The following is a 20,476-nucleotide window of genomic DNA, read 5'->3' as shown; positions in this document are numbered from 1 at the left end:
ACCTTTGATAGTGCAACATAAGAAGAACGGTTGCAGGATTTGGATATGGCCAGTCTTGAGAAAAGAAGGACTAGCAGGGACATGATAGCAGGATTCCAGGTTGTTTTTTTTATTTACATTTATATCCCGCCCTTCTCCGAAGACTCAGGGCGGCTTACATTGTGTCAAGCAATAGTCTTCATCCATTTGTATATTATATACAAAGTCAACTTATTGCCCCCAACAATCTGGGTCCTCATTTTACCTACCTTATAAAGGATGGAAGGCTGAGTCAACCTTGGGCCTGGTGGGACTTGAACCTGCAGTAATTGCAGGCAGCTGTTGTTAATAACAGGCTGTTTAGCAGCCTGCGCCACTCAAGGACCCATCTGAGTATTTGAGGGGCTGCCCCAAAGAAGGAGGGGGTCAACTTATTCTCAAAAAGAGCCTGAAGGCAGGAGAAGCAGCATCAGATGGAAACTAAACAAGGACAGAAGCAACCTGGAATTAAGGAGAAACTTCCTGACAGTGAGGACAATTAACCGGTGGAACTGCTTTGCCTTCAGAAATCACGGGTGCTCCATCACGGGAGGTTTTCAAGAAGAGACTGCAAAGTCACTCGTCCGAAATGGTATAGGATCTCTGCTTGAACAGGGGGCTGGACTAGAAGACCTCCGAGGTCCCTTCCAGCTCTATTCTGTTCTGTAATTCCCGTTTGGGAGGCTGCCACATTCCGCGCTGTCTGGAATGACATTGGGTCTCCCGCTTGAACACGGGGTTAGACTAGAAGACCTCCAGGCCTCCCTCTCTCGCTCATTTCCGGGCCTGCTTCCCGCGAGCCTCAACGTCTTGCCACGTTGAGTTCTTGGCTCCGCCGGGTGCGTCTTTCGGCTCTGGAATCTCGGCTGCTCTGACTTGGTGACTTGGCACGGCCTCTGGGCGCAGCAGCTTTGTTGCCTTCTGCTGCAGGCTCTTTTGTGCAATTTCCTCTTGTGCATTCTCATGTGGCCGACAGGCCCCGTCACACGTGGGGAGGCAGAAGGGAGGAGGGCCCTGCTGGAGCAAATCATGAATAGGACTAGGTGGGTGTCAAGACGTTTCCCACCCGTTACGCAAATAGATCCGGGAGGGGCCTCTTGGGGAAGCCGTCAAAGAGTCCTGAATCATAAACCTTCCTTAAAATACATTTATCGCAGCGGACTGAAAGGAAGTCAAATACCCTTAAACCTTTTGCACACCCTTGGGGGGTGAACTAATATGAGTTTAGAGATAATGTGGTGCAGATGTCGGGTTTAGCGGCGGCTTAAGGGCGAAACCACAAAGCTCCCGGCCGGAAGGGAGAGCCCCAATACGCAGGAGCCCCTCTTTGTTTATCTGTTTTATGAAATGTCTCTCGTTATATCGGCTCTGAGACTGACTGCAGGCAGTCCTCAAGTTACAACGGTTTGTTTAGCAACCCATTCAAAGTTTACTGAATGGTAAATTTGGCCATTACTGAAGGGCACTGAAGAAAGGGACTTAGGACTGTTGTTTCACACTTACGACGGTTGCAGCATCCCCACGGTCATGTGATCAAAATCCGGACACTTGGCAACTGACTCATATTTATGTCGGGGTCACTTGATCCCCTTTTGCAGCCTTGAGACAAGTGAAGTCAAAGGGGAACCCGCATCCCCCCTTCAGAAGGGTGTGACTAACGTAACCGCAATTCACTGAACAACGGTGGCAGGAAAGGCCGTAAAAGGGGGGCCAAAACTCATTTGACAACCATCTCGCTTAGCAAGAGACGTTTTGGGGCTCAAGTTAAAAAAAAAATGGCCATGAAGTTATCTTAATTGTAGTTGTAAACCGAGGACTCAACTGGGTTGAGTGGGGAACTTTTGGGTGGCTAAAAGGAAGAAGTTGTGTTTCCTGGGAGGGACAAAAAAAGAAACTCTTTAACTAAGAGATAATTTAGCGCCAGCTCTGAGTCACCCTCAGCCATTCTGTACTTTTATTTGAATGGAGGGGAGGCCTTTGTTTGACTCGGCCTGCTGCCTTTCCTGGGCTTCCTGTTGACAAAGATGAAACCTCGGCAGCTGTGAGCACCTTGGCTTTCCAGTCGTTTCTGATCCTCTTGAGGGGTTAGAATATAGAAAAACAGAATTGGAAGGGACCTTGGAGGTCTTCATGTCATTTAGGCAGGGAAAACCAAAGGCCCAAGTCCAGATCAGGCGAGACCTGGCTCAAAGACAGTCCCTGGGAGAGGGACCTTGGAGTCCTAGTGGACGATCACTTAAACGTGAGCCAGCCGTGTGTGGCAGCTGCCAAAAAGGCTAATGCCAATCCTGGGTTGTATAAACAGAGGCATAGAATCAAAATCACGTGAAGTATTAGTGCTGCTTTATAAAGCCTTAGTAAGGCCACACCTAGAATACTGCAACCAATCTTGGTCACCATACCCAAAAAAAAAGGGAGTTGAGACCTTGGAAAAGGTTCAGGGAAGTGCAACTAAGATGATCAAAGGCCTGGAGACTAAAACATTACAAAGAACAGCTGCAGGATTTGGGTTTGGCCAGTCTAGAGAAAAAAATTAGGGGCAACATAACAGGATTCCAGGATTTGAGGGGCTGCCACGAAGAAGAGGGGGTCAATTTATTCTCCCAAGCACCAGAGGGCAGGACAAGAAACAACAGTTGGAAGCTGACCAAAGAGAGAAGCAACCTGGAATGAAGGATAAATTTCCTAGCAGTGAGAACAATCAGTGGAACAGCTTGCCACCAGAAGTTGTGGGCGCTCCATCACTGGAAGCTTTTAAGAAGAGACTGGACAGCCACTTATTTGACATAGTGTAGGTTCTCCTGCTTGAGCAGAGGGCTGGACTTAAAGACCTCCAAGGTCCCTTCCAGCTCTACTCTATTCTAACTCCGACCCCCCCTCCCCCGCTTAGGCACGAAACCCTGTACCATTTCAGACAATGGTTATCCAATCTTGTCTTAAAAACTTCCAGTGTTGGAGCACCCACAACTCCTGGAGGCAAGTTGTTCCACGGATGAATTGTTCTCCCTGTCAGGAAATTTTTCCTTTGTTCTAAGTCAGGGGTCTCCAACCTTGGCAACTTTAAGCCTGATGGACTTCAGCTCCCAGAATTCCCTGGCCAGCAAAGCTGCCAAGTTAAAGTTGCCAACGTTGGAGACCCCTGTTCTAGGTTGCTTCTCTCCTTAAAGAGAAGGTTGCCAGAGTTTTCTGCAGGAGGGGGAAGATGTCGGACGAAACAGGTTTTGTGGCTTTGGCTTCTCTGAAAGTCCCCTGGTTTTGCAGGAGCCAAAGGCGGCCCGCTGGGTATCGTGTTTCATTTCAGTATCTCCTTTCATCCTGAAAGGTGGCTGATTGGTTTGCAGCCTAATTATAGAGCCTGTCTGGAAGGTGAACTGTATTCTCCCCGGCCTCCAAGGAACGCCTCAACCAGTTAGACCACAGCAGCCAGATAAAGATGCTGGTGGCCGAAACTGGACACCTCTGGGGCCAAGATTGCTCTGGCGATTATTCTGAAAAAGAGACCGTTTTATCAAGAGTTGGCTTTTGTTGATGGTCTTAGATGGGTTTTGGAGGGGGGAAGAATCTGTCAGAAATGGTGTAGTAGGGTCTCCTGCTTGGGCAAGGGGTTGGACTAGATGACCTACAAGGTCTCTTCCGTTGTTCTGATTGCTATTTCTCCTTTGGGGTCTTCGATGCTCTCTGGGCTCGGTTGGTTTCCTTGCAGACGTCTCGTTACCAAACCAGGTAATGCCATCAGTGTCCTGTTGCACTGCACAAACTCTGCGAGAAATCCACCCAGCTCAGGGAGCACCAAGGACCTCACAGTTCAAACCCGAGCTCCGAATGCAGGTAGCCCTTGACTTACGACCACAATTGAGGTCCAAACTTGCGTTGCCAAGCAAGACAGTGAATGTAACCCTATTGGGGGGGCCTTTCTTACCAGTCAGTTGCCAAGCGTCCGAATTTTGATCACGTGACCATGGAGATTCTGCAACCGTCACAAGTATAAAAAAACAGCCATAAGTCAAGACAGTTCTTGTCATAAGTGCCATTGTGACTTTCAGTGGTCACTAAACGAATGGTTATAAGTCAAGGACATACATTCTCTTCTATCAATGTTTCTCCTTTCTTTGCCTCTTCCAGGCAGGACCCCCTCAAAATGCTCTACTCTGTACCTGGAAGGGGGCTGTCCACGGAGCCCCGCTGGACAGCTGACCAAAGATGCTCTCGCTCCAGAGGGATTTGGGCAGAGGGACCAGGGTTGGGTCAAGGCCTCAGGGAGGGGATGGCAGAGTTGTCCATGAGGGCCGTGGGCGAGATGAGTTTTTGGGGGTGTTGAGTGGTTTATGTGTCACCCACTTACCAGAAAAAACAGCCAGTGGGCCTGGTTTTTGCAGGAAAACCAACATAGTTCTGAGCATCTTAGAAGCTACCATGTAAATGATTGCGTAAGCCTGTAAGTCAGGGGAATCCAGCCTTGGGAACTCTGAGACCTGTGGACTTCAAGTCCCAGAATTCCCCAGGGGATTAATCCATCATAGCTATTTTACGCAATTAATGCAGCAAACCCTTTGGCATTATCTCTCTCCTGCATTTTTGTATTTAATGACTACAGGCCTCAGAGTTTAAGGTTTGATATTATAGTTAGGCCATGGTGTGTTTTGCATGTGTGCAACTGACCGATTGGATGCCAAGTTGTGATTTTAATACAGATTTTACCTGTTATTTATTATTTTATTCTACAATTTTAAACTGGATGTTCCTTGAGTGTGTTTAACTTGCTCTGGTCTTTGACTATAACAAACCTTGACTTGACTTGACTTGTAACTCTATAGCTCAGGGAAACCTATGGCTTTCACTAAAAGTTATTAACTCCCTGCTGGCTGGGGAATTCTAGGAGTTGAAGTCCACAGGTCTCAAAGTTCCCAAGCGGATTCAGAGTCAGGCAGATTTAGGAAGCGCTCTCTCTCTCTCTCTCTCCCCCCCCCTCTCTTTTTTGTCTGTGTGACAAATTTGCAGAATGCCTCACACATCCTGTCAGAACATGGCGCAAAGGGAAGACGTCACTCCCTGCCCTCGAGCCCTGAATCTTAGCAGCCTACTAGCATACACTTCCTGGAAGGAAGCACCGAGATTCCGTAACAATCTTGGAAAGCTCTTTTGTGTGTTTTGCAGGACCTCGGGTGCTGCCTCCTGTCAAAATTCTTTTCCACTGACAGCGAGGCAGCTTAGATGCCTTTTATCCGAGGGCTGAAAGTGTTAACTGGTGCATGCAAAGCTGGGCTGTAGCAAAACCCATGTGTAAAAGCAGTTAAGCTTCAGACAGAATGAGTAACATCTTAGTAGCACTCTGTGTAGACCGTACTTTTTTCCTGGGCGTCTTCCAGCCAATCAGTGAAATAATTGGAGCGTTTCTAGCAAGATGCCACTTCAGGTTTATTTTACTGCTGTCTTTGTATGTAGCAATCGACTGAGTCTACATTTACATATTGCATTTCATTTTGGGGAGAAACCCCTGCAAGAGTTAGTTCATTCCAATGACTCCCTGACTCTACGCCTTGCCCCCCCAAAAAAATTCTCTTTTGACTGAAGAAGTTACTTGGATGAGTAACGGAACATCTCCGTTTAATAAACTTAGTTCCAGTTCCCATGATTTCATCTTTTTTGCGTGCTTTTGGCCTGGATGATTGAGTCTACATTTCCATATTGCTGCTATCTTCCTCAAAGTTGTTCTAATTAGGTGTTCATTGGGATTGTGAAAACTGCATGTGGAAAAAACCACCTTAAAAAAAAAAATCAGCTCACGCTTCTTTGCCGTGTTCTGGATTTGGGGTGAGCTGTTTTAATTACCCCTGAAATTTGACAGTGGGGAAATCAGGAGGCCAAGCGAGGCCACCTCCAGCTTTCCAGCTGTGGCTTCTTCAGGGCGGTCGCTGTGTGGGTTTCTCACAATGCTCTTGAGGCTGTCGGTCATACTCTCAAAATGGCTGCTGGCTTCCCTGCCTCCTCCTGCACTGTGAATGTGGCTGATTCTAAACAGGAGGAGCCACTTTGGGGTCTGGCAGGCAAGTGGGGGGGGGGGTTTGTCGCTTCCAGCCACATCCCCAGCTGGTTCTCGGGGACTCGCAACAGTGGGGATGAAGTTTGCTTTGCAGTCGGGCCTTGGGTAGATGCACGGGCTTTCGCCTAAGAGACAAAAGCAGCTGAAATCCTGAGTATAGGAAGTCAATCAATCAGAATAGAGCCGGAAGGGAGGTCTTTTAGTTCAACCCCCTGCTCAAGTGGGAGACCCCAGGCCTAGACCACTTCAGACAGGTGACTCTCCAGTCTCTCCTTACAAACCTCCACTGATGAAGCACCCACAGTTTCTGGTGGCCAGCTGTTCCACCGGTTAATTATCCTCACTGTGAGGAAGTTTCTCCTTCATTCCAGGTTGCTTCTCTCTTTGATTAGTTTCCATCCATTGTTTCAGAATCAGAATAGAGCTGGAAGGGACCTTGGAGGTCTTCTATTCTGGCCCCCTGCTCTGGCAGGAGACCCTAGACAGGGTAGTCAACCTTTTTAATAATTATTATTATTATTATTATTATTATTATTATTATTATTATTATTATTATTAATAATAATAATAATAATAATAATAATAATAATAATAATAATAATATTTTAATTTTTATATTGCCCTTCTCCCGAAGGACTCAGGGCAGTGAACAGGCAAAATAAAAACAACAATCAAATACATACAGTAGAATAAAATATTAATTAAAAAACTTATTTAAATTAGCCCAATCTAAAAATACTTTTAAAATCCCAAAACCTAATTTAAAAATTTAAAACCCTAAAACAACTAAAATTCTATGCCAGTCCCGCACGGATAAATAAATAGGTCTTAAGCTCGCGGCGAAAGGTCCGAAGGTCCAGAAGTTGGCGAAGTCCAGGGGGAAGCTCGTTCCATAGAGTAGGAGCCCCCATAGAGAAGGCCCTTCCCCTGGGGGCCACCAGCCGACATTGCTTGACTGATGGCACCCTAAGGAGTCCCTCTCTGTGAGAGGGCACGGGTCGGTGGGAGGCAAACGGTGGCAGTAGGCGGTCCCGTAAGTAACCCGGTCCTAAGCCATGGAGCGCTTTAAAGGTGGTAACCAACACCGTGAAGTGCACCCGGAAGACCACAGGCAGCCAGTGCAGTCTGCGCAGGGTGGTGTTACATGGGAGGTCCGACCAGCTCCCTCTATCACCCGCGCAGCTGCATTCTGAACCAGCTGGAGCCTCTGGGTACTCTTCAAGGGGAGCCCCATGTAGAGAGCATTGCAGTAATCCAAGCGAGAGGTAACAAGAGCATGAGTGACCGTGCATAGGGCATCCCGGTCAAGGAAGGGGTGCAACTGGCGAACCAGGCGAACCTGGTAAAAAGCTCTCCTGGAGACGGTCGTCAAGTGATCTTCAAAAGACAACCGCCCATCCAGGAGAACGCCCAAGTTGCGCACCCTTTCCATCGGGGTCGATGACTCGCCCCATGGTTATATGTACCGGGGTGCCGGCATCCACAGCCACTCCGTCTTGGAGGGATTGAGCTTGAGCCTGTTTCTTCCCATCCAGACCCGTACGGCTTCCAGACGTCGGGACAGTACTTTTTATACCTACCGCCCACTTTTGTATCTCTGTTAGTAGTAAAATTTTCTATCCGCCCACCAGTTCCACAGTAATGCACCGTGCATCATCATCTGCGCATGCCTCGCGCATCGTAGATTGGGTTTGGGGGCGGGGGCGCTGGCTACCAGCTCTGCTTGTCTGTTACAGCTGGGTAGTGTGGGGGGAGATGCGCGAGCTATTCGGGGACGAGGCTCTTTTGTTTGCGGTCGCACTATAGCGCCATTTGGTTTCACTTAGGTAACGTGAAATAAACTTACGTGCAGGTGTATATATTAGTATATTATATATATATTATATATATATAATAGTATATTTTCAGAAATTTAAATTGTCACGGGGAATTTTATGAAAACCTAATGGAAATGTTTTAAAACAATGCTATGAAATTTTTTTAAGCAGTCAATTAAATTTTAAAAAAAGGAAAACGCTTCAGTATCGGACAAAAACCCCTTCCGCCCACCATGAAAGCTGGAACGTCCATTAGTGGGCAGTAGGGACCAGGTTGCCTACCGCTGCCCTAGACCATTCAGTCAACTGGCTGTCTTTTCTCCTCTTAAAAACCTCCAGTGATGGAGTGCCCACAATTTCTGGTGGCCAGCTGTTCCACCGGTTAATTGCCCTCACTGTGAGGAAGTTTCTCCTTCATTCCAGGTCGCTTCTCTCCTTGATTGGTTCTCATCCATTGCTTCTTGTCCTGCCTTCAGGGGCTTTGAAAAAGAAATTGATTCCTAACTCTTCTTTGGGGCAGCCCCTCCAATATTGGAAGACCGCTATCATGTCCCCCCCCCCCCGTCCTTCTTTTCTCTAGACTGGCCAAACCCAAATCCTGCAACCTTTCTTCACATATTTTATTCACAAGGCCTTTAATCCTCTTAGTTGCTCTTCTTTGCACTTTTCCCAAAGCCTCAACATCTTTTTTGCAATGTGGTGACTTACGACCAAAATTGAGCCCAAAATTTATGTTGCTAACTGAGAAAATTTGTAAGTACGCTTTGCCCCATTTTACGACCATTCTTGGCATAGTTGTTAAGTGGATCATTCAACTGGTTTCCCCTTTGACTTTGCTCATCAGAAGGTCGCAAAACGGGATCACGTGACCCCGGGACACTGCGACAGTCATAAATGTGAGTTCTCTGCCAAGCATCCAAATACAAATCACGTGACCATGGGGGATGCTGCAACGGTCATAAGTGTGAAACGGGGTCATAAGTCCTTCTTTTCATTCAGGGACTCCTGCTGTCTCCTTACTCTGCAAGGCTTGTTCTGGACAGCTCAGGGATGAGACATTTCAGCCACCATCGGAAGGTGGGAATAAAAACATGGGGTTGGATGCCTGTGGCCACTAACAAGAGCTTGAAGGTGACCTGCCCCAGGAGGCACCTGTGAGCAAACCAGGTAGCAGCATCCTTAGGCTGCCAAGAGAAAGGAGTCCAGGCCTTTGGACGTTTCTGATTGGGGGAATAGTTTGGTGTAGAGGTTAAAGCACTAGACTTGAAAGCTGGAGACACTGAGTTCAAGTCCTGCCTTGGCCGTGAAAGCTGGCTGGGTGACTTTGGGGCAATCACCAGGGGGCAGTGAGTTCTAGTCCCGCCTTAGGCATGGAAGCTGCCTGTGTGCCTTTGGGCCAATCACCAGGAGCCTGGGAGTTCTAGACCCGCCTTAGGTTTGAAAGGCAGCTGGGTGACTTTGGGCCAATCAGCAGGAGGTGGGGAATTGTAGTTCTGTTGTAGGCATGAAACCCAGCGGGGTGACTGAGCCAATCCCTCTCTCTCAACTCAGCCCACCTCACAGGGTGGTTGTTGTGGACAAAATAGGAGGAGGAGAGATATGTTGGATATGTTCTGCACCTCGAGTTATTTTTTGTTGTAGTAGTAGTAGTAGTAGTAGTAATGATGATGATGATGATGATGATGATGGCTGGATACCAATGAATAATTTTTTAAAAAGAAAATAGATGGGGAGAATTCCCCTCTCCTGGGCAGAAGAGAGCTTGAGGATCCAAGCAGGAGACAGAAGGGCCGGCTTCTGCTCGTCATCTGGCACACTTCGCAAAGGTTCCAGAACGCACACAACTCACTTGTGCTTTTTGTCTCCTCCCACAGCAACCCTCCGTTGAGCGAGGAGATGCTGCCTCCTGGGGAATGGATGTGCCATCGCTGCACCGTGCGCCGGAAGGTAATGAGGTTTTGGGCATTCGGATACACACACACACACACACACACTTTCATCTCCTCTCCTCTCCGGAAGAGGAAGAATGACCCCCAACAGCTGTAAGGAAATAAGCCGAGAAAAAGCACAGCTTTCAAAGAGTCTCTTTGAAAGGACCACGTCTTCTCCTTTTTCCTTTTTGCCCCTCAGTGCCTTATAAATATAAGAAAATCTAGCAATTGCACCTAGACTTACCTGCCATTTCCTAGTGCTTTACAGCCCTCTCTCAGCTGTTTACGGAGACCCAGCAGTCTGGGTTCTCATTTTAGCCACCTCGGAAGGACTGAAGCCTGAGTCAACCTTGAGCCAATCAGGATCGAACTGCTGGCAGTTGGCAGAGTTAGCCTGCAATGCTGCATGCTAAGGGAAGGAAGAAGGCAACGAGAGAGAGGGGGGGAGGGAGGAAGGGAAGGGAAGGAAATAGAAAAGGAGGGGAGGAAGGAAGGAAAGGGGAAAAGGGAGGGAGAGAGAGAGAATGAAGGAAGGGGAAAAGGGAGAGAAAGGAAGGAAGGAGCAATAGCACTTAGACTTATATACCGCTTCAAAGTGCTTTGCAGCCCTCTAAGCAGTTCAATAAAATTCAATAAACTTAAGAGGCAACCTGTTGCCCCTCCCCCCCAACAATCTCAGTCCTCATTTTATTGACCTCACAAGGATGGAAGGCTGAGTCAATCCGAGTCAATCTTATAAATAAACTACAACACACACACCACACACACACACACACACACACACACACCAAGGGGTAACTTACTGGAGTAAAAAGTGCAGCCTGGGGATAACCCCTTCCATGCTGTAGGGCGGCTGCAGGCGGCCTCACGCAAGAAGGCCAGGTTCTCCGCCACCTTGGGCCCATTGCAGCTGGCACGGATCCACCGATGATGCTGGCACCCATCGGCCTTTTCCCCCTTTCCGGCAGGCGCTTCCCTTGCCAAGCCCCAGCTTCCTTCCCACAAGTTCAGAAAGCATGGAGTGGCCTCCCCTTGTTTCCATAGCAGCAGTGGCAGGAAAAGAACGAGGGGTGCCCTGTGGGCTCCTCCTTGGGGGTGGGGGGAAGGCGCGGGGTGTGTGTGTGTGTGTGTGTGTGTGAGGGGAAGTGCTGGGGCTGGGCTCCAACTTGTCAGCAGAATGGCCGAATGCAAATAGTCCCTTCCCCAGCTTGAAGGGGCAGCGGCAACAGGGCCGGCCAGGAGAGCCCGCTGCAAGTGGAGATGACCAGAGGGTTTCCTCCCAGCCCTGGGACTCCTGGCATCTGGGCGGAGCCCTTTCCGGCTTGCTGCTGCTGTTCCAATTTAGTCTCCAGAGCAGATTCATTTCCTCGCCCCCTCTCTGTCTCCCTCCCTTCCTCTCCCTATCTTCACCTGGTTCCTTTCTCTATCTCTCTCTTCACTCGATCTCTCTCTCTCTCTTTCTCTAGATATCATCCGTCTGCCTGTCTTCACCGGGTCTCTCTGTCTCCCTGTATCAGATCTACCTATCTATCTATCTATCTATCTATCTATCTATCTATCTATCTATCTATCTATCTATCTATCATTTTCTCTCTTTTTTTTTTTTGTTTTGTTTACATTTATACCCCGCCCTTCTCCGAAGACTCAGGGCGGCTTACAGTGTATAAGGCAATAGTCTCATTCTATTTGTATATTTTTTTTTTACAAAGTCAACTTATTGCCCCCCCAACAATCTGGGTCCTCATTTTACCTACCTTATAAAGGATGGAAGGCTGAGTCAACCTTGGGCCGGGCTTGAACCTGCAATAATTGCAGGCTTTTGTGTTCTTAATAACAGGCCTTACCAGCCTGAGCTATCCGGCCCTTGGTCTATGTGTGTGTGTGTGTGTAAATTGTGTGTGTAGACTATATATATATTGTTTGTCTATCTTCACCTAGTCTATCTCTCTCTATCTATCTATTCACTTCATCCATCCATCCATCCATCCAATTGAGAAATCGCCCACCCCCACCCCCTCCTAGAGGGATTTAACACACACATGCCTGGCAATATCCCTTTCTCCCTCTTGAATCAAAGAGCCCCTTGTTTGGTCTTCCTTCTGTTCCACCTTCCCCAGCCTGAGGACCCGCTGGCCTTCTCTGAGAGACCAGGGTGTGTGTGGTTACAGCAACAAGTTGCGCCAACACCTGCCTGGAAGCGACCTTCCTTCCTCATCCGGAGTTTTTTCTCCATCTTGAACCCTTCCCGCTTTGCATCCTGAAAAAGGGTGGTAGAATCTGGGGACGGTCTTGGTTAATCCCTGGACTATGCCCCCCCCTCCCACCCCCACCCCCACACACACCCTCTCCTTCAGTCCACTGTGTGATTGTGATACTCACTATAGGCCCCACCCCACCCACCCCAAACAGAAACCATTCGTTTCAACCCCTGAGCTGCAAATATTCTCCTTTATTGCTGGTTTCAAACTGCCCAGCCAGTACTTGACTACCAATCAAGTGCAGGTAATCCTCAACTTAACGACCCAAAATGCCCGTTGCTAAGCAAGGCGGTTGTTAAGTCAGGTTTTGCCCCATTTTGCAACCTTTTTACGACGGTTGTTAAGTGGATCCCTGCAGGTGTTAAGGGAAATCGCACAGATGTCATGCAGATCTGGCTTCCTCCATTGACGTCATTCGTCAGAAGCCACCTGAGAAGGGTCCCGGGGGACGGGGGGGGGTGTCACATGACCCTGGGACACGGCAACTGTCATCAAACAATCAATCAAATAGATAAATCTGTTGACCAGTGCCTGAATTTTGATCACCTGACTGCGGGAATTCAACAAGTGTGTGAAAATTGGTTCTCTTTTTTTTTCAGGGCCACTGTGACTTCAAACGGTCACTAAGCAAATGGTTATAAGTTCAGGTAGTCCTTGACTTAAAACAGTTCATGTAGTGACCAGAGTTGCCACTGATAAGTAAAAAAAATTACTTATGTCCAATTATGACCGTTGCAGCATCCCCAGGGTCATGTGATCAAAATTCTGATGTTTGGCAACTGGCTCATTTTTTTTTAATTGAAAAAGTTTTACAAAAACAAAAACAAATTTTTTTAAACAATTATTCCCCCCCTCCCTTCCCCTTCCCTCCCCCCTCCCCCCCCCAGACTTCCCAGAACAAAATACAGGGTATAAAATCTAACAGTCATAAACTACCACAAAAACCATAACACATAGTCTCTCCTCTCCCTTTGCTTCCTTAACTCCCCTTTCCCATTTAAACTAATACATTAATATAATACAATTCCCAGATTCACTCATAAGCTATTTGATACTTTTTACTCTGATACTTATTTTGGATGTAGTCAATCCAGCTTTTCCATTCCAATATATATCTTTCTTGAGAATAGTCTTTCAAATACGCAGAAATTTTAGCCATTTCTACTAAGTTCGATACTTTAAGTATCCATTCTTCAATTGTAGGTAAATCTTCTTTCTTTCAATATTGCGCAACCAAGAGTCTTGCAGCTGTTATTAAATTTAAAATCAATTGAGTCTCTATTACCGTACATTCCATAATCATCCCCAATAAAAACAACTGTGGGGTAAATTTTAATCTTTTTAAGAATATTCTGCATAATCCACCAAATTTTTATCCAAAATGCTTTGATTTTCTTACAAGTCCACCATACATGATAATAAGTAGCATCCTCACAATCACATCTCCAACATTTAGCTTGCATATTCGGATACATACTTGCCAATTTTTTAGGGTCTAAATGCCATCTATAAAATATTTTATAAAAAATTTCTCTTAAATTTTGTGCTTGTGTAGATTTAACATTTTTAACCCAAATTTTTTCCCACGTTTCCAACATTATAGGTTGCTGATTTTTTTTGCGCCCATTTTATCATACAATCCTTAACTAATTCCGTTTCTGAATCTACTTCTATCAATACATTATACAACCTCTTAATATGCAATTGACTTTGATCTCTAATTTGTTTTACCAAATTTTCCTCATTTTGCATAATACCCATTTTCTGATCTATTCTCCATCTGGCTTGTAACTGTCCATACTGAAGCCATGTCCTTTCTTCTCTCATTTTATTTAAAGATTTTAATTGTAATTCACCCTTTTCTACAATAAGAAGTTCCTTATAGGTAACCACCTCCAGTTTTTGTTCTATATTTATATTCTCTATCATATGTCCAGGAATTGCCCATATTAGAATCTTATAATCTAACTTACATTGATATTTCTTCCACACCTTTATCAAAGCATTTCTAAGAATATGGCTTTTAAAAATTATATCCGCTTTCTTGTCATATAATAAATAGGCATGCCATCCATATAACAACTGGCTCATCTTTATGACGGTCGCAATGTCCTGGGTCACATGATCCCCTTTGGTGGCTTTCTTTCAAGCCAAGTCCATGGGGAAGCCAGGTTTCACTTAACAAACATGTGAATAATTTAACAACTGCTGTGATTCACTTAACGGTGGCAAGAAAGGTCGTAAAAAATGAGCAAAATTCATTATTTATTTATTTATTTATTATTTACATTTCTATACCGCCCTTCTCCAAAGACTCAGGGCAGTTTACAGCCAAGTTAAAAAGACATATACAAAAATTAAAACACAATATTTGAAATTTAAAAATCTGAAACCGTAAGGCCGAATATTAAAATAGCAAGAAATAAAACCACTCAATTAAAAATTACTCTTAGGCTAACCCTGCTTGTTGAAACAAAAAAGTCTTGAGCTCGCGCTTAAAGGCCCGGAGGTCGGAAAAAAGGCATAGCCCCAGAGGCAGTTCGTTCCATAGGGTAGGTGCCCCCACAGAGAAGGCTCTTCCCCTGGGAGCCACCAGCCGACATTGTTTAGCTGACGGCACCCCGAGGAGACCCTCCCTGTGGGAGCGCACAGGTCGATGGGAGGCTATTGGCGGCAGTAGGCAGTCCCGTAAGTAACCTGGTCCTATGCCATGGAGCGCTTTAAAGGTGATCACCAACACCTTGAATTGCACGCGGAAGACCACCATTTAAAAACTGTCTTGCATAGCAAAGAAAAAATTAGGCTGAATTGTGGTCATAAGTCAAGGACTACCTGTATCCACAGAAAAACTCACAAAACAGCCACCACAATTACTTCTTTGGGGTTTTGGAAAGAGATATTTTCTCCTTCTGTCTCTTTCTCTCTCCCTCTATTTTTCCTCCCTCCCTCTCTCTTTTTCTCTTTCTCTCTGTCTCTTTCTCTCTGTCTCTCTCTGTCTCTCTCTCTCTTTCTCTCTCTCTCTCTCTCTCTCTCACACACACACACACACACACAGTGTCCAGGGGCTTCCATGGCAAGACTGACCGCTGCTTTGTGCCTTGCAGAAGAGAGAGCAGAAGAAGGAACTCGGTCACATGAACGGCTTGGTTGACAAATCCGGCAAGAGAACCTCGTCTCCCACCAGCGATGCCGACTACTTGGACCGGGCGGGCAGTGGGAGCCTCCGGACCCTTCCCCACGCCCGGCTCTTGGAGCGCAGAGCGAGCCGGCCCGGCACCCCGACCTCCAACACCAGCACAGACACCCCCAACTCGGAGCAGAACGACATGGACGAGGACATAATTGACGTGGACGATGACTCGGCCCCCGGGGCGGAAGCCGAGGGTGGGCAGCCTCACCTGAAGCGGCCCTTCGAGCTGCTCATCGCGGCCGCCATGGAAAGGAACCCCACCCAGTTCCAGCTGCCCAATGAGCTCACCTGCACTACGGCCCTGCCAGGTGAGGGAGCAGCAGCACCGCTTGTAGCGGCTCCTTGCAAGGGGCCGGGCAGAGGGCCGGAGGAACGTCCTGGGGGGCTACTGCTTGGCTTCCGGCATTGCCCAGACCAGGAACATGGGTCCAGTGGTTGAGCCAAGCAAGGCCGTCGTCTTCTTGAGCAGGGTTGGGCAATGATGGCCCCCTTTACGAGCTGCGGACTTCCTGCTGGCTCAGGAATTCTGGGAGTTGAAGTCCACAGGTGATAAAGGGGGCCATCGTTGCCCACCCCTGCACTTGAGGGTGAGCTTGCCCAGATTTCCCCTTTCGGGTCCCCAGTATCTGCCTGGCCTTGTCTGTCAGTCTGTCTATCATCTGTCATCTATATGTCTATCAAGATCTGTATCAATCCACTTATCATACATCCGTCTACCTGTCCCCCAGTCTATGCCGGTCTGTCTGCCTCCCTCCCTCCCTATCATCCATCTATCTATCTGGGTCTGTGCTTGTGTGTATCAAATTTAGGGATCTATCTCTATATCTCCTCCCTGTGTGTATCAAATTTAAAGAGCCATATATATCATCAACCTTCATACCTATCATCTATTCATTTCTCTGTGCTTGTGTGCATCACATTTAGAGATCTATCACCTGTCATCTATCCTCTCTCTCTCTCTCTCTCTCTCTCTCTCTCTCTCTCTCTCTCTCTCTCTCTCTCTCTCTCTCTCTCCCTCTGTGTGTGTGTGCACGCATTTGTGGTGTATCAAATTTAGAGACCATCCATCCCACCCCCAGAGTGACTCTCTTCCTGTTCTGTCCCATTCTACTTCCTGTTCTGCCCTGCCAGGTACCAGTAAGCGAAGAAGAAAGGAAGAAACCTCCGGGAAGAATGTCAAGAAAGCACAGCATGAGCTGGACCACAATGGCCTGGTTCCCCTGCCGGTGAAAGTCTGCTTCACCTGCAGCAGGTATCGGCTGGGCTTGGGCTGGGGTGGTCTTATATCTGCACCTGGGAACAGGAGGTGTTCTCCATTTCAGGAGCTCAGCAGCAGCACCCACGCACATACACCCACACACCCTCTTTCCAATGCCCTTAACCCTCCTTCCCATCCCAAGCAATGCCCTGCCTTCACCTGAGCTTAAGATTCCCTCCTCACTGGCCTGGCCTCGTCATGTCCTTTAGGAAAGAACCACCTGGAACTAAGGAGGAATTTCCTGGCAGGGAGAACAATCAATCAGTGGGATGGCTTTCCCCCAGGAGTTGTGGGTCCTTGTTGCTCTCTGAACACGGTTGTTTTCTTGCAGATGTTTCATTTCCTAAACTAGGTAGCACCATCGATCCTGGTACTCGTGATGTTAGCTAGTTTGAGTAATGGAACACCTGCAAGGAAACAGCCAAACTCATAGAGTTTGATTTTAGATTCATGGTTTTAAATTGGGTTTTATTCCTATATTTTAATTATTGGGCTTTTAGAATAAGTTTTTTAATTGTTTTTTATATTGTATTTATGTGTTTTTTAAGTGCCTGTAAACCGCCCTGAGTCCTTCGGGAGATAGGGCGGTATATAAATATGATCAAATAAATAAATAAAATAAATAGAGCACCAAGGACCCCTCATTTCAAGCCTGAGACATAAATATTCTCCTTTATTGGGAAGTTGTGGGTGTTCCATCACGGGAGGTTTTTAAGAAGAGACTGGACAGCCATTTGTCTGGAAAGGTTTATGGTCTCCTGCTTGAACAGCGGATGAGACTAGATGACCTTCAAGGTCCCTTCCAATTCTGCTGTTCTGAAGGAAGAGGGAATGAGAATGATGTTCAGATCAGCAAGTGATATAACATTCAAAACTGGGCAGAGGAAGAGCTTCCCTCCAGAAGTTGCGGGTGCTCCATCACTGAATGTTTTTAAGAAGAGACTGGACAGCCATTTGTCTGGAAAGGTTTAAGGCAGTGATTCCCAAACTGTGAGCCGCGGCTCCCCAGGGAGCCGCGCTATCGTCATGGGGGCGCCGCGGAATATCTGCGCCCGCTGGGTCCGGCGCTGATGCGCCATTTCTGGGGCGTCTGGTGCGCATGCGCAGTTGCAGGTCGGATTTCCGGGGGAGCCGCGGGCGCGTCTGGTGCGCATGCGCAGTTGCAGGTCGGATTTCCGGGGGAGCCGCGGGCGAAAAAGATTGGGAACCTCTGGTTTAAGGTCTCCTGCTTGAGGAGGGGGTTGGACTAGAAGACCTCCGAGGTCCTCTCCTATTCTGTCCTTCTGAATCCTCTGGTGGAATTCCTCTCTTTCTGCTTCCCTGCGGTTGGGTTTGCAGGTCACAAGTGAAGTTACTTCTCATGTTACAAGGGGAGCTTTCTGCGGGGTCCAGTTCCCGTTGGCCCCTGTCTCCCAAATGAGCAGGAGGTCACAGGGTGGGAAAGTGTGAATGACAACAGGAAACGGCCAAGCGTAAGAGGGTATCTCCCTCTTCCGTATTCCCCATGGAGTAAGGGTTCCCGGTATTCTTTTTCAGGAGTTGCCGAGTGGCCCCTCTGATCCAGTGTGACTACTGCCCTCTCCTCTTTCACATGGACTGCCTGGAGCCCCCCCTGACGGCCATGCCGCTGGGCAGGTGGATGTGCCCTAATCACATTGAGCACGTGGTGGTAAGCCAGGGTCTCGCCTCGTGGTTGGGGGCTGCGGGGGAGCAACGGCTGGCCGGTTTCCCTTAGGCCGCTCCATCTCTTTCAGCTGAACCAGAAGAACATGACGCTGAGCAACCGGTGTCAGGTGTTCGACCGCTTCCAGGACACCATCTCGCAGCACGCGGTGAAGGTGGATTTCTTGAACCGGATCCACAAGAAGCACCCACCCAACCGCCGAGTGGTCCAGTCGGGGAAGAGGAAGGGTCTGAAGGTAGGAAACCCCGTGTCAGGCTTGTCTCAGCTTGGACCTTTAGGGAAGAAAGACCCTCGACTCCCATTTGCAGCAAAAAGTATACTTTTACCAAAGCTAATTGATTGCGGCAGAGGAAAGCCAGATCTGAAGATTCCCACGTAAGCCAGGTTAAGAAGAGACTGGACAGCCCTTTATCCGAAATCTGTCTGAGCAGGGGGGTTGGACTAGAAGGCCCTGAAGGTCCCTTCCAACTCTTTTATTCTATTCCTTTCCCTCTTGTTTCAAGCCCTCCTCCCTGGTCATCTTTCTAACAAATTAGTCGTTTTGGTAACAATAAAGGAGAATATTTGTACCTCAGGGTTTGACATGAGCTCTCCGAGCTGGCTTGTATTCTTGCAGACATTTCATGACCCAAAGTAGGTAACATCACCGGTGCTAGTACTGGATTGGAATACCCCAATCAAGAAACAGCCGAAGAAGCCAACAGCAAAGAGCCCAGCCAAAGAATCTCTTAAGACCACCAAGACTGACTGGGCAAGCTCTACCAGGATATAAACTGGCAACAAACCCCACTCTTTGCTAGCACCAACGATATTACCCAGATCAGTGATGGCTGATCTTTTTGCCGTCGCATGCCAAAAGTGGGGGGTCGTGTGGGTGTAGGCCCACACCCATAATTCTATGAGCCCTGCTCCCCACGCATGGGCCATTGCCAGCCTCCAGAGGGCCTCGCGGGGGGGGGGGAGGGGGAGGCCGTTTTCAACCTCCCCAGGCTCCTAGAGAGGCTCTGGAGCCTGGGAAGAGCAAAAAACAGGCCTTCCCCACCCCCTGGGCCTCTGGTGGCTCAACAGACTAATGCAGTCTGTTATTAACAGCAGCTGCCTGCAATTACTGCAGGTTCAAGTCCCACCAGGCCCAAGGTTGACTCAGCCTTCCATCCTTTATAAGGTAGGTAAAATGAGGACCCAGATTGTTGGGGGCAATAAAAGTTGACTTTGTATATACTATACAAATGGATGAAGACTATTGCTTGACACAGTGCAAGCCGCCCTGAGTCTTCGGAGAAGGGCGGGATATAAATGCAAATAAAAATAAAAATAAAAAAACGGGCCTTCCCCACCCCCCACCCCCAGGCCCTCCGGAGGCAGGAAACAGCCTGTTTCCCTACTTCTGGTGGGCCCAGAAGGCCTGAAAATCAACTGGCCAGCACGCGCTGAGCTAGATGGATCATAATGGACCTTAGATGGACCATGAAACCTCTTCAAGAACACAAGCAAGCAAGAGAGCCCACCCTCATGTTTTGGTAACCGCTCTGAGGTCTGGCAGCTCTTTGAGGTACCCGGAGGGCTCTTGGGTTGGTTTCTGTTTTCTATCATCCCCCCTCCTCCCCTCCCCCCACGTTTTATGGCAGGCTGCCATCAAGGCACCCGGCATTGGGTGTCCCCAGCAATCCTTGCAGGCTGACTTGCAGTGCCCTGGTTCTGCCAAGAGATGGCAGCCTGGCCGCTCGGAAGGGCGTCCTCCGATGGCTGTGCCAACTTCTCTTCTCCGCTTCTCTTTGCCCCGCAGGTCCCGGAGGCCATCAAGTCCCAGTATCGGATCCCACCAGCATTAATGGCGCCTGCGGCCATCCGGGACGGGGAGCTGATTTGCAACGGCTTTTCCGAGGAGTCTTTGCAGAAGCCCCCTGGCAGCCCCTCCCAGCACTTAGCCGCCCAGTCAGAACAGCAAGAGGTAAAACGGCTGGCAAGCCACGTCTTGTTGGAGATGGGGGGGGAGGTGCAGATCGGGCAGGGGATGGGTTGCTGCATCAAATGCCCCCCCCCCCCCGGTCTGGGTCTCAGAGCTGGGGCAGCAGAGCAAGCTGAGCCCTCCCAGCACTCTCAGAAAATCAGTGGGGCCACTTAGCCCGTCTCCTTCCCTCAACGGAGGTTCGATTGGGAGGTCGACCCCTATCATCACCTCTGCCCCACCGAGTTTCCTTAGTCGGTTTTGAGGGGCTGCACGGAGTGGATTTGGAACGTAGGTAGTCCTCAACGAGCCCAGCCTTTCCACTGCTAAGC

General features: G+C 48.3%; 1 protein-coding gene across 2 annotated transcripts in view; it reads left to right on the top strand.

The window, feature by feature from the left end:
* The window catches only part of PHF12 (PHD finger protein 12), a 50,731-nt gene that overhangs the window by 17,169 nt on the left and 13,086 nt on the right, over window positions 1-20,476 (top strand). For both annotated transcript variants that reach the window (XM_058163949.1, XM_058163950.1), the window contains exons 3-8: window positions 9,750-9,822; window positions 15,169-15,562; window positions 16,386-16,506; window positions 18,049-18,181; window positions 18,267-18,431; window positions 19,983-20,147. In XM_058163949.1, the coding sequence (XP_058019932.1) occupies window positions 9,750-9,822; window positions 15,169-15,562; window positions 16,386-16,506; window positions 18,049-18,181; window positions 18,267-18,431; window positions 19,983-20,147 (1,051 nt within the window). The remainder of the gene's footprint in view (window positions 1-9,749; window positions 9,823-15,168; window positions 15,563-16,385; window positions 16,507-18,048; window positions 18,182-18,266; window positions 18,432-19,982; window positions 20,148-20,476) is intronic.

Source organism: Ahaetulla prasina, chromosome 1 (assembly GCF_028640845.1).
Source record: "Ahaetulla prasina isolate Xishuangbanna chromosome 1, ASM2864084v1, whole genome shotgun sequence".
Lineage (NCBI taxonomy): Eukaryota > Metazoa > Chordata > Lepidosauria > Squamata > Colubridae > Ahaetulla > Ahaetulla prasina.
Note: the sequence above shows the minus strand (reverse complement) of the source record. Positions and strands in the feature narration are given on the sequence as shown.